This window comes from Pristiophorus japonicus, chromosome 2, assembly GCF_044704955.1.
Source record: "Pristiophorus japonicus isolate sPriJap1 chromosome 2, sPriJap1.hap1, whole genome shotgun sequence".
Lineage (NCBI taxonomy): Eukaryota > Metazoa > Chordata > Chondrichthyes > Pristiophoridae > Pristiophorus > Pristiophorus japonicus.
In genome coordinates, this window is record NC_091978.1 from 373983725 (window position 1) to 373997603 (window position 13879).

The 13879-nt window shown below is 49.1% G+C and overlaps 1 protein-coding gene across 1 annotated transcript in view; it reads left to right on the top strand.

Moving 5' to 3' along the window:
* Nucleotides 1-13879, top strand: part of LOC139235120 (clathrin light chain A-like) — a 93932-nt gene that overhangs the window by 56044 nt on the left and 24009 nt on the right. Inside the window, exon 4 of the mRNA XM_070866316.1 lies at nucleotides 9801-9912. Within this exon, the coding sequence (XP_070722417.1) occupies nucleotides 9801-9912 (112 nt within the window). The remainder of the gene's footprint in view (nucleotides 1-9800; nucleotides 9913-13879) is intronic.

Consider the following 13879-nt stretch of genomic DNA (forward strand, 5'->3'; position numbering starts at 1 on the left):
TTTTTCACACGGTACACACACGCGAGTGCTTTCTTCTTGACCATGCCGTATCCACGCTCTGCCTGGGAGAGCGACCTGGAGGCGTAAGCCATCGGTTGGAGTTGACCGTCATCGTTACCCTGCTGCAACACACACTCAACCCTGTAGGATGACGCATCGTACGTTAAAACCAGTTTTTTACAGGGGTCATACAAAGTCAACAGTTTGTTGGAACACAGCAGGTTCCTCGCCTTATTGAAAGCCCGTTCTTGACAATCCCCCCAACCCATTCACAACCTTTACGGAGGAGCATGTGTAACGGCTCCAACAATGTGCTTAGGTTCGGCAGGAAGTTCCCAAAATAGTTCTAGAGTCCCAGGAATGATCGCAACTCTGACGTGTTGCCGGACCTGGGCGCCCGGCAAATCGCCTCAGTTTTTGATTCAGTGGGCTGGATCCCATCTGCGGCAACCCTCCTGCCCAGGAACTCGACCTCTGGGGCCAAAAACACACACTTGGCCTTTTTCAGCCGCAGGCCTACCCGTTCCAATCAGCGTAGCACCTCCTCCAGGTTGCTCAGTGTCTCAACCCGTTATAAGGATGTCGTCTTGGAACACGATCATTCCAGGATGGACTTGAGCAAGCTTTCCATGTTTCGCTGAAGGGTAGCCGTTGCCGAACGAATGCCAAACGGACACCTATTGTAAACAAATAATCCTTTGTGTGTCGTGATGGTGGTCAGAAACTTGGATTCTTCAGCCAGTTCCTGAGTCATGTCGGCCGGAGTGAGGTCCAGCTTCGTGAACAGCTTGCCACCTGCCAGCGTGGCAAAAAGGTCCTCCGCTCTCGGGAGCAGGTATTGGTCTTGCAGCGATACTCGGTTGATGGTGGCTTTGTAGTTGCCACAAATCCTAACCGAGCCATCTGCTTTGAGGAAAGGAACAATGGGACTTGCCCAGTCGCTGAATTCAACGGGCGAAATTATGCCCTCTCTGAGCAGCCTGTCCAGTTCACTTTCAATTTTTTCATGCATCACGTACGGCACCGCTCTGGTTTTGTGGTGCACTGGTCTGGCATCCGGAGTGATGTGTATCACTACTTTAGTGCCCTTGAACGTTCCGACACCGGGTTGAAAGAGTGACTCGAATTTTTGCAATACCTGTGAGCATGAACTTCGCTCCACGGATGAAATGGCGAGCACATCCTCCCATTTCCAATTCATCTCAGCTAGCCAACTCCTTCCCAAGAGCGCGGGGCCATTTCCCGGAACAATCCAGAGTGGCAGCCGGTTCTGTGATCCATTATGCATTACCACCAAGTTTGCACTGCCCAGCACTGGGATGATCTCTTTGGTTTACGTACATAGTTGCGTTCCAATTTGGGCCTGCTAGCTCTGTGTGGCCATAGTCTCTCAAATTGTTGGGCGCTCATGAGGGACTGGCTAGCTCCAGTATCCAGCTCCATGTGCACCGGGATGCCATTCAGTAAGACTTTCATCATCATGGGTGGCGTTTTGGTGTATGAGCTGTGGACGTTGGCCACATGAACTCTCTGAATTTCAGCATCCATGGTTGTTCCCCAGGCCTCAACTTGCATTGCAGACCCCTCGTCTGGTTCGTCTGTCTCGCAGACTAGCCTCGCTACTGTCTTTTTGCACATCCTGGCCAGGTGTCCTTTGACATTACAAATCCTACAGGTGTAAAGTTGGAACCTGCAGATTTTGGCAGTGTGTCTGCCCCCACATCTCCAACATGAGCTGAGATTGCTGTTAACAAAAGGGCCATTCCCAGGCATTCCTCTCTGATGGTTCGTTTGGCTTTTCTAAGCACTCTGATGGAGGGTGTTAATTGTCGCATCACAGGATGCATTGTTCCTCGTGATGGCGTGAATAGCCGATCCCCTTTCCATTGTCCCTGTTGCAGGCCCACCCTGGAGCTTGTTGCTGCCTGGACGGTGTCGAATTGTCCTTGCTTGCCTGTGGGGTTCTGTGTCCATTTTACAACATTAACTCCCTGATTCATCGCAACATTGAAACCAGGGCTGTGTGCGTAAATTAGCTTGGTCTCCTCTTCCCCTGCCATAAAGGTCTGAGCTATCAACACCGCCCCTTCTAAAGTCAAGTCCTTAGTCTTTATGAGCTTCCTGAAAATGCCGGCATGGTTAATGCCCTCGATGAAAAAGTCTCTTAACATCTCCCCCCTGCAGGCATCGGGGAACTTACAGAGACTGGCCAAACGCCGCAGGTCCGCCATGAAGTCCGAGATATTTTGACCATCCTGACGCCGGTGAGAGTAGAACCGGTGCCGGGCCATGTGTACGCTACTTGCCGGCTTGAGATGCTCACTGATCAGCTAGCTGAGCTCTTCGAAGGACTTGTCCGCTGGCTTTTGGGGTGCAAGTAGTTCTTTCATCAGCGCATACGTCTGTGGACCACAGCTGGTCAGTAGATGCGCCCTCCGCTTGTCAGCCGCTGCCTCTTCCAGCCAGTCCTTTGTGACAAAGCTCTGCTGGAGTCTTTCCACAAAGTCGCCCCAGTCCTCACCCACACAGTAACGTTCCTCTGTGCCACCGGTGGCCATCCTCGTGGTTCGATGATTCCCGATTCTCGTTGCCAGATGTAATGTCTCTGCACCTTGTTACAAACGCACACAAGGCATGTATACATCAGACACGGTCACTCTGTGACCTTCACTTTATTTCCAGGACTGAAGAGTGCTGATCCTGGGTGGGACCTCCCCTTTTATACTTGGAAGCCCAGGTGAGGCGCTCACTCCCTGTGGTCAGGGTGTGCATTACAAGGGTACAGGTACAGTGTGCATGAGTTACAGTTACATACTTACAGTCATTGCAAGATGGTGAAATGCATGACAGTTTCAGGCCTGACGAGGGAGGAGACATTGCTGGATCTGGTTCTGGGGAATGAGGTGGGTCAAGTGGAACAAGTATCAGTAGGGGAACATTTAGGGAACAGCGATCATAGTATCATAAGGTTTAGATTAGCTATAGAAAAGGACAGGGAGTGATCTAGAGTAAAAATGTCTAACTGGGGGAAGGCCACTGTCAGTGGGATGAGAACGGATCTGGTCTGGGTAAACTGGAATCAAAGATTGATGGGAAAAACTGTAATGGAACAATGGGCTTCCTTTAAAGAGGAAATAGTTTGGGTACAGTCGAGGTACATTCCCAGTGGGGGAAGGTATGGCAGCTAAAGTCAGAGCTCCCTGAATGACAAAACAAATAGAGAATATGATGAAGCAGAAAAAGGGTACATATAACAAATGTCAGGTTGCAAATACATCTGAGAACCAGGCTATATATAGAAAGGTCAGAGGGGAAGAGATAAAGAAGGTAAGAGGGGAAGGAGAGGGTATGAGAATGGAATGGCAGCCAACATAAAAGGTATTCCAAAAGTCTTCTATAGGCATATAAATAGTAAACAGGTAGTAAGGGGGGGGGGGGGGTGATTAGGGACCAAAAACAAGACCTTTGCATGGAGGCAGAGGGTGTGGCTGAGGTACTAAATGAATACTTTGCACCGGTCTTCACCAAGGAAGGGGATGCTGCCATAGACATAGTGCAGGAGGAAGTAGGGGAGACACTTGATTGGATAACATTGATAAAGAGGTATTAGAAAGGCTGGCTGTACTTAAAATAGATAAATCACCAGGAGCGGATGGGATGCATCCTAGGATGCTGAGAGATTGAGGGAGGAAATCACGGAAGTACTGGCCATAATCTTCCAATCCCCCTGAGATACGGGGTAGTGCCAGAGGACTGGAGAGTTGCAAATGTTACACCCTTGTTCAAAAAGGGAGTAAAGATAAACCCAGCAACTACAGGCCAGTCAGTTTAACCTCGGGAGTGGGGAAGTTTTTAGATACAGTAATCAGGGACAACATTAACAGTCACTTGGACAAGTGGGGATTAATTAAGGAAAGCCAGCACGGATTTGTTAAAGGCAAATCATGTTTAACCAACTTGTTCGAGATTTTTGATGAGGTACCAGAGGGTTGATGAGGATAATGCGATTGACACAGTGTACATGGATTTCCAAAAGGTATTCAACAAAGTGCCACATAATAAGCTTGCCAGAAAAGTTGAAGCCCGTGGAATAAAGGGGACAGCGGCAGCATTGATACGGAATTGGCTCAGTGATGGGAAACAGAGAGTAGTGGTGAATGTTTGGTTTTGGGGCTGGAGGAAGGTATACGTGTTCCCCAGGGCTCGCTACTGGGACCACTGCTTTTCTTGATATATATTAATGACTCGGATGTGGGTGTACAGGGCACAATTTCAAAATTTGTGGATGATGGAAAACTTGGAAATATAGTGAACAGTGAGGAGGATAGTGATAGACTTCAGGAAGACAGACAGGCTGGTGGGATGGGCGGGCACAGGGCAGATCAAGTTTAACGCAGAAAAGTGTGAAGTGATAGATTTAGGTAGAAAGAATGAGGAGAGGAAATATAAACTAAAGGGTACAACCTAAAGGGGGTGCAGGAACAGACAGACCTGGGGGTACATGTGCACAAATCATTGAAGGTGGCAGGGCAGGTTGAGAAAGTGGTTAAAAAGACTAACGGGATCCTGGGCTTCATAAAAAGAGGTTTAGGGCTAGAAATTCACTTTTTGGCGATATAATTTTTTCCCCACCATTTTTTGAAAAAATACCACGAAAAACGTCGCCATTTTTAAGGGGGTAAAATTGGCAAAAACTGCACCCAACAGTAAAAATTGGCATTGCACGAGGATTCGTGGTGGAAACCCCGGTTCTTGCCAACATTATCCTGAATCCTATCTCCGCCAAAAATACAGGCTCTGGGAGGGGAGAAAGCACAAAAACAAATTGCAAAAATAAACCATCAGAAAACATTTGCTCTACACTTAACTAACGAATCGTTGAAAAAAATTAAAAAATAAAAACACCAACTTACCTTTTTTGTAGGTCTTCATACCTACCACTGTTTCTGGGGCTACAACGCAGGCTTTTCTCAGGCCGTGTTTTTTCACCCCGCGTACGGGTTCGCCCAACGGCCAATTTTAAGCGGTCACAATTTTTTTGGTGTTACATGTCATCGATCGGCTTTTCGGCAATATTTCAAAACTGCTAGTCGTTAACTTTGGCCAATTTAGGTGAGTACCTTTTAGTGGCAAAATAGGCAAAATATCGCCGAAAAAACGTGCGCAAGGCTAGCCAATTTCTCCGCCTTTGAGTACTAAATTGTGGAAGTTATGATGAACGTTTGTAAAACACTGGTTCGGCCCCAAATGGAGTATTGTGCCCAATTCTGGGCACTGCACTTTAGGAAGGATGTGAAGGCCTTAGAGAGGGTGCAGAGAGATTTACGAGAATGGTTCCAGGGATGAGGGACTTCAGTGACGTGGAGAGACTGGAGAAGCTGGGGTTGTTCTCCTTGGAGCAGAGAAAGTTGAGAAGAGATTTGATCGCGGTGTTCAAAATCATGAGGGGTCTGGACAGGGATGATAGAGAGAAACTGTTCCCATTGGTGGAAGGGTGGAGAACCAGAGGACACAGATTTAAGGAGATTTGCAAAAGAACTAAAGGCGACATAAGTAAATATTTTTTATGCAGCGAGTTGTTAAGATCTGGAATGCACTGCCTGAGAGGGTGGTAGAGGCAGATTCAATTTTATCTTTTAACAGGAAGTTGGATAAGTATCTGAAGGAAAAAAAATTTGTAGGGCTACGGGGAAAGGACGTGAGAGTGGGACTGGCTGAGAGTCGGCACGGGCTCGACGAGCTGAATAGCCTCCCGTGCTGTAACCATTCTATGACTATGATTCTATAACTCTCCCAGCACCATCTCTGGGTATGTCCTGTCCCACCGGGGTGGCACAGTGGTATATAGTCGGGAGGGAGTGGCCCTGGGAGTCCTCAACATTGATTCCGGACCCCATGAAGTCTCATAGCTTCAGGTCAAGCATGGGCAAGGAAACCTCCGGTTGATTATCACCTACCGCCCTCCCTCAGCTGAAGAATCAATACTCCTCCATGTTGAACACCACTTGGAAGAAGCACTGAGGGTAGCAAGGGCACAGAATGTACGCTGGGTGGGGAACTTCAATGTCCATCACCAAGAGTGGCTTGGTAGCACCAGTACTTACAGAGCTGGCCAAGTCCTGAAGGACATAGCTGCCAGATGGGGCCTGCGGCAACCAACACAAGAACCACAAGAACCAACACAAGAACCAAAACCTACTTGACCTCATCCTCGCCAATCTACCTGTCGCAGATGTATCTGTCCATGGCAGTATTGGTAGCAGTGACCACCACACAGTCATTGTGGAGACAAAGTCCCGTCTTCACACTGAGGACACCCTCCATCTTGTTGTGTGGCACTACCACTGGGCTAAATGGGATAGATTCAGAACAGATCTAGCAGCTCAAAACTGGGCATCCATGAGGCACTGTGGGCCATCAGCAGTAGCAGAATTTATTCCACCACAATCTGTAACCTCATGGCCTGACATATCCCTCACTCTACCATTACCATCAAGCCAGGGGACCAACCCTGGTTCAATGAGGAGTGTAGAAGAGCATGCCAGGAGCAGCACCAGGTGTACCTAAAAATGAGGTGCCAACCTGGGAAGCTGCAACACAGGACTACATGCATGCTAAACAGCAGAAGCAGCATGTTATGATCATCATCATAAGCAGTCCCTCGGAGTTGAGGAAGACTTGCTACCACTCTAAAAATGATTCCTTAGGTGACTGAATAGTCCAATACGAGAACCACAGTCCCTGTCACAGGTGGGACAGTTGGTCGTAAGGGTGGGTGGGACTGGTTTGCCGCACGCTCCTTCCGCTGCCTGCGCTTGGTTTCTGCATGCTCTCGGCGACGAGGCTCGAGGTACTCAGCGTCCTCCCGGATGCACTTCCTCCACTTAGGGCGGTCTTTGGCCAGGAACTCCCAGGTGTCGGTGGGGATGTTGCATTTTATCAGGGAGGCTTTGAGGGTGTCCTTGAAACGTTTCCTCTGCCCACCTTGGGCTCGTTTGCCGTGAAGGAGTTCCTAGTAGAGCGCTTGCTTTGGGAGTCTTGTGTCTGGCATGAGAACTATGTGGCCCGCCCAGCGGAGCTGATCTAGTGTGGTCAGTGCTTCGATGCTGGGGATGTTGGTCTGGTCGAGGACACTAATGTTGGTGCGTCTGTCCTCCCAGGGGATTTGCAGGATCTTGCGGAGACATCGTTGGTGGTATTTCTCCAGTGACTTGAGGTGTCTACTGTACATGGTCCATGTCTCTGAGCCATACAGGAGGGTGGGTATCACTTGCTATCACAGAGATAAACGATTCCACAATGAACGGATCAGATCAAAGCTCTGCAGCCCTGCCACATCCACTGGTGAATGGTGTTGGACCATTAAACAACTAACGGGAGGAGGAGACTCCATGAATATCCCCATCCTCAATGATGGCGGAGCCCAGCACTCGAGGGCAAAGGACAAGGCTGAAGCGTTTACAACCATCTTCAGTAAGAAGTGCCGAGTGAATGATCCATATCGGCCTCCTCCTGAGGTCCCCACCATCACAGAAGCCAGTCTTCAGCCAATTCGATTCACTCCACGTGATATCAAGAAACGGATACAGCAAAGGCTCTGGGCCCCAACAACATCCCGGCTGTCGTGCTGAAGGTGTGTGCTCCAGAATTAGCTGCACCTCTAGCCAAGCTGTTCCAGTACAGCTACAACACTGGCATCTATCCGACAATATGGAAAACTGCCCAGGTATGTCCTGTCCACAAAAAGCAGGACAAATCCAATCTAACTAAATTCTAAAATCCTCCCAATCCGCAGGCTTATTACTTTGTTTGGCAACAATATAAGCCTCTTCCTTCTCTTGTTAGCCACGGTTTGATTACTTTTCCTGTGGGGTTTTTGTGGCTTGAAGGAATGTATATTTGTTGTAAATTATGTATTCTTTAAATGCTAGCCATTGTTCGTCTAGCTTTTAATGTAGTTTCCCAATCTACATTAACCAACTCACCCCTCATACCTACCTAGTTTGCTTTCTTTAGATTTAAGACCCTAGTTTCGGATTTAACTGAATTACTTTCAAACTTAATATAAAATTCTATGATATTATGGCCACTCTTCCCTGTAATGAATTTGCTTCATGGGTTCTTACTTAGGAAATCATAGCAACACATTGCTATTATGAACTAGTTGGTTTATTAGCAAAGGTTTAACAATCACATTACCAGTTCATCCACCAGGCTCACAACCACCTGCCCCATCGTGGATCCCCGAACCCAACTGGCTGGGGTTTTATTGAGTCTTGTGAATATCAGGTGATTGGCTAAGTCACTCCCAACTCAACAGCTCTACAAACCGATGAGCATCCTCACCAGTGCATACATTACAGACTCCTTTACAATAAGGTTATTAATTATTGCACAATACTAGATCTAAAATAGCCTGCTCCCTAGTCGGTTCCTTAACATACTGATCTAGAAAACTATCTTGTATACATTATGTTTTTATGTTCTCTTAAGCTCGCACAGCTGAAAACACATTCAGCAGCAGGAAGAACCCTCTCACCAGAACTATTTAAAGGGATCATAAGCTACTTACAGGGTATTTGCTGCTTGATTTCTTCTGGCTGTTGCTACAATTCTACATATTTTTAGGTGTTTCAAATTGCAAAAGTCGACAGGGCAGGTGCTGAATGAACTTTTTGCAGACTTCAAGACTTTTGCACAAACCAGACATGGGTGGTCTAGTCGGTCTTCCTCTTAGAATCGAGCATAACTGGGAGAACGAGCAGAGACCATGCAGAGCAGGACAAGGAGGGAGGAGGAGAAGGGGGAGAAAGGCTCCCAGGAGGAGGTCATATCCGCCCAGGGTGTTCAGGGAGCAACTCTCCGCCCTGACCCTCAGTGAGGAGCAATGTGTGTCCAGTCTGTGCTTCACTAAAACCTCACTGAAATCTGCCAACTGCTGCAGCCACAGCTCCAGACTCAGAGCAGGGCCAGGTCCGCATTGTCAGTGACTGTGAAGGGGACTGTGGCCTTGAACTTTTATGCGCCTGGCTCCATTCAGGCTTCACACCCGACGCACACGTGCGCAACATGCAAGCCATGCTGCCACATGAAATGTGATAGAGCAGACCATTGGCAGTGCTGAGGGTGATGGGTGAGCGGGACTTGGTGCGAGTTAGGACACGGGTCAGTGAGCACAGGGGCTGATGGGTGAGCGGGACTCGGTGCGAGTTAGGATGTGGGCAGCAGAATTTTGGATGACCTCAGGTTTCCGTAGGGTAGAACGCGGGAGGCCAGTCAGCAGTGTGTTGTATTAGTCAGGAATACAATTTCCCAGGTCAGATTCAGCTCTCACAGGACTCCCAGCACTCGCTCCAGCCACACTGCACCTCCCTTTTAAAAGGTGCAGGCTAGCTTTAAGTAGTGCCAACAAGTATCGATTTTCGGCCCCCGGCTTGATGCAAGCAGCCAATCAACAGTCAGCATTGGCTGTACTCAGAATCGTGGTGATGATCAGGCAGCGAGAAAGTGCCGTGCATTACATCGAACGGCTGTGGGATAATCGTGCATTGAGATCCCCGGGCCCATTCTCGGGAGCTATCAATTCCAATTTGCGGCTTTCCCAGCAACTGTCTTCGGCCAGTCGATGTTGGAAAAGCTTCCAAGTCCCATTTCCCTCAGGATTTAATCCCGGAATTCTGTTTGCCTGCTGCCCAGGTCCGGGAATTTCGGAGCCAATTACTCGATTCCATTGCGCCCGCTCGTTAACACAATTAACATAGAGGTCATCTGATACATTTTTTTAATTCCTCTTTTAATAGGAGAACGACGCTGATGCGTACTCGGCGATTTCACACGCCGATCGGCTGCACCAGGAGCCAGACAGTATACGCAAATGGCGAGAAGAGCAACTAAAGCACTTGGAGGAGCTGGGTAAGCAATCAGTCATCAATTGCTAAATGATCTTCGTCACTGGTGAAATAGGCAGGTGAAATTTAACGCAGAGAAATGTGAAGTGATGCATTTTGGAAGGAAGAATGAGGGGAGACGTTATAAACTAAATGGTACAGTTTTAAAGGAGGTGCATAGAAACATAGAAACATAGAAAATAGTTGCAGGAGTAGGCCATTCAGCCCTTCGAGCCTGCACCACCATTCAATAAGATCATGGCTGATCATTCACTCAGTACCCCTTTCCTGCTTTCTCTCCATACCCCTTGATCCCTTTAGCCGTAAGAGCCATATCTAACTCCCTCTTGAATATATCCAATGAACTGGCATCAACAACTCTCTGCGGCAGGGAATTCCACAGGTTAGCAACTCTCTGAGCGAATAAGTTTCTCCTCATCTCAGTCCTAAATGGCCTACTCCTTATCCTTAGACTGTGTCTCCTGGTTCTGGACTTCCCCAACATCAGGAACACTCTACCCGCATCTAACCTGTCCCATCCAGTCAGAATCTTATATGTTTCTATGAGATCCCCTCTCATCCTTCTCAACTCCAATGTATAAAAGCCCAGTTGATCCAGTCTCTCCTCATATGTCAGTCCTGCCATCCCAGGAATCAGTCTGGTGAACCTTCGCTACACTCCCTCAATTGCAAGAATGTCCTTCCTCAGATTAGGAGACCAAAACTGAACACAATATTCCAGGTGAGGCCTCACTAAGACCCTGTACAACTGCAGTAAGACCTCCCTGCTCCTATACTCAAAGGCCAACGTACCATTTGCATAAAAAGGGAGATAGAACAAGTCCAGGGAACTATAGACCAATTAACTTAACGTTAGTGGTAGGAGATAATGGAATCCTCACTGAAACATGTAATAGAAAAACATCTAGAGCGGAGTGGGAGCAGAGCGGGAGCAGAGCAGGAGCGGGAGCAGAGCGGGAGCAGGAGCGGAGAGGAGCGGGAGCAGAGCGAGAGCGGGAGCAGAGCGGGAATAGAGTGGGAGCGGGAGCAGAGCAGAGTGGAAGCGGAGCGGGAGCAGAGTGAGAGTCGGAGTGAAAACGGGATCAGAGCGGGAGCAGAGTGGGAGCGGAGCAGAACGAGAACGGATCGGGAGCGAGAGCGGAGCAGGAGCAGAGTGGAGCGGGAGCAGAATGGGAGCAGAGCGAGAGTGGGAGCAGAGTGGGAGCAGAGTGGGAGCAGAGCGGGAGCGGGAACAGAGTGAGAGCAGAGCGGGAGCAGAGCGGGAGCGAGAGCAGAGCGGGAGCAGAGCGGGAGCAGAGCGGGGGTGAGCGAGAGCTGGAGCAGAGTGGGAGCAGAGCGGGAGCGAGAGCAGAGCGGGAGCGAGAGCAGAGCGGGAGCAGAGCGGGGGTGAGCGAGAGCTGGAGCAGAGTGGGAGCAGAGCGGGAGCGAGAGCAGAGTGGGAGCAGAGCGGGAGCGAGAGCAGAGCGGGAGTGGGAGCAGAATGAGAGCGAGCAGAATGGGAGCAGAGCGGGAGCGAGAGCAGAGTGGGAGCGGGAGCAGAGTGAGAGCGTGAGCAGAATGGGAGCAGAGCGGGAGCGGGAGCAGAGTGAGAGCAGAGTGGGAGCAGAGCGGGAGCGAGAGCAGAGTGGGAGCGGGAGCAGAGTAAGAGCGTGAGCAGAATGGGAGCAGAGTGGGAGCGGGAGCAGAGCGGGAGCGAGAGTGAGAGCGTGAGCAGAATGGGAGCAGAGCGGGAGCAGAGCGGGAGCGAGAACAGAGTGGGAGCAGAGCGGGAGTGAGAGTGAGAGCGGGAGCCGAGCACGAGCAGAGTGGGAGCAGAACAAGAGCGGAGCGGGAGTGGGAGTGGAGCGGGAGCGAGAGCAGGATTTGAAAGAGTGACGTCAGAGTAGAAAAAGTGAGGTTGGCACAAGGGAGGGATCTGATTGGTGAGTAGCTGGTGAGTGTTTTTTGTTAAGTTTTAAGTTTATTTCTGCTGGGTTAAATAGAGACATGGAAGGGTAGCTCAGTCCCGTGGAGTGCACATCCTGTGCTATGTGGGAAGTCCTGGATGCTTCGTGTAGCCAGGAAATGTCACCAGCTACAGCAACTCGAGCTCCGCGTTTCTGAGCTTGAGCGGTGGCTGGAGTCACTGCAGTGCGTCCACGAGACACAGAATTTTGTGGATAGCACATTTCTAGAGGTGGTCACCCTGCAGCTTAAACGTGTGCCGCCAGAGAGGGAACGGGTGACTACCAGACAGAAGAGGAGGACTAGGCAGGTCGTGCTGGAGTCCCCCGAGTACATCTCGCTCTCCATCCAGTATTCTGTTCCGAGTACTGGTGACAGCGATGGTGCCTCTGGGGAGTACAGCCAGAGCCAAGTCCATGGCACCACGGGTGGCTCAGCTGCACACGGGGGAGAAAGAAGAAATATCGAGACATAGAAAATATGTGCAGGAGTAGGCCATTCGGCCCTTCGAGCCTGCACCACCATTCAATATGATCATGGCTGATCATTCACCTCAGTACCCCACCCCTGCCTTCTCTCCATACCTCTTGATCCCTTTAGCCGTAAGGGCCACATCTAACTCCCTTTTGAATATATCTAACGAACTGGCCTCAACAACTTTCTGTGGTAGAGAATTCCACAGGTTCACCACTCTCTGAGTGAAGATGTTTCTCCTCATCTCGGTCCTAAATGGCTTACCCCTTATCCTTAGACTGTGTCCCCTGGTTCTGAACTTCTCCAACATCGGGAACATTCTTCCTGCATCTAACCTGTCCAATCCCGTCAGAATCTTGTATGTTTCTATGAGATCCCCTCTCATCCTTCTAAACTCCAGTGAATACAGGCCCAGTCGAACCAGTCTCTCCTCATATGTCAGTCCTGCCATCCCGGGAATCAGTCTGGTGAACCTTCACTGCACTCCCTCAATAGCAAGAATGTCCTTCCTCAGATTAGGAGATCAAAACTGAACACAATACTCAAGTGTGGTCTCACCAAGGCCCTGTACAACTGCAGTAAGACCTCCCTGCTCCTATACTCAAATCCTCTCGCTATGAAGGCCAACACGCCATTTGCTTCCTTTACCGCCTGCTGTACCTGCATGCCAACTTTCAATGACTGATGTACCATGACACCCAGGTCTCATTGCACCTCTCCTTTTATTAATCTGTGACCATTCAGTAAATATTCTGCCTTCCTGTTTTTGTCACCAAAGTGGATAACCTCACATTTATCCACATTATACTGCATCTGCCATGCATTTTCCCACTCACCTAACCTGTCCAAGTCACCCTGCAGCCTCTTAGCATCCTCCTCACAGCTCACACCGCCACCCAGCTTAGTGTCATCTACAAACTTGGAGATATTACATTCAATTCCTTTGTCTAAATCATTAATATATATTGTAAATAGCTGGGGTCCCAGCACTGAACCTTGCGGTACCCCACTAGTTACTGCCTGCCATTCTGAAAAGGACCTGTTTATTCCCACTCTTTGCTTCCTGTCTGCCAACCAGTTCTCTATCCACATCAATACAGTACACTCAATCTCATGTGCCTTAATTTTGCACACTAATCTCTTGTGTGGGACCTTGTCAAAAGTCTTTTGAAAGTCCAAATACACCACATCTACTGGTCCTCCCTTGTCCACTCTACTAGTTACATCCTCAAAAAATTCTAGATTTGTCAAGCATGATTTCCCTTTCATAAATCCATGCTGACTTGGACCGATCCTGTCACTGCTTTCCAAATGCGCTATTACATCTTTAATATTTGATTCTAGCATTTTTCCCACTACTGATGTCAGGCTAACCGGTCTATAATTCCCCGTTTTCTCTCTCCCTCCTTTTTTAAAAAGTGGGGTTACATTAGCTACTCTCCAGTCCCTAGGAACTGATCCAGAGTCCATGGAATGTTGGAAAATGACCACCAATGCACCAATGAATGGAAGAGCTATAATGGTAGGGGATTCGCTAGTCAGGGGAGCAGACA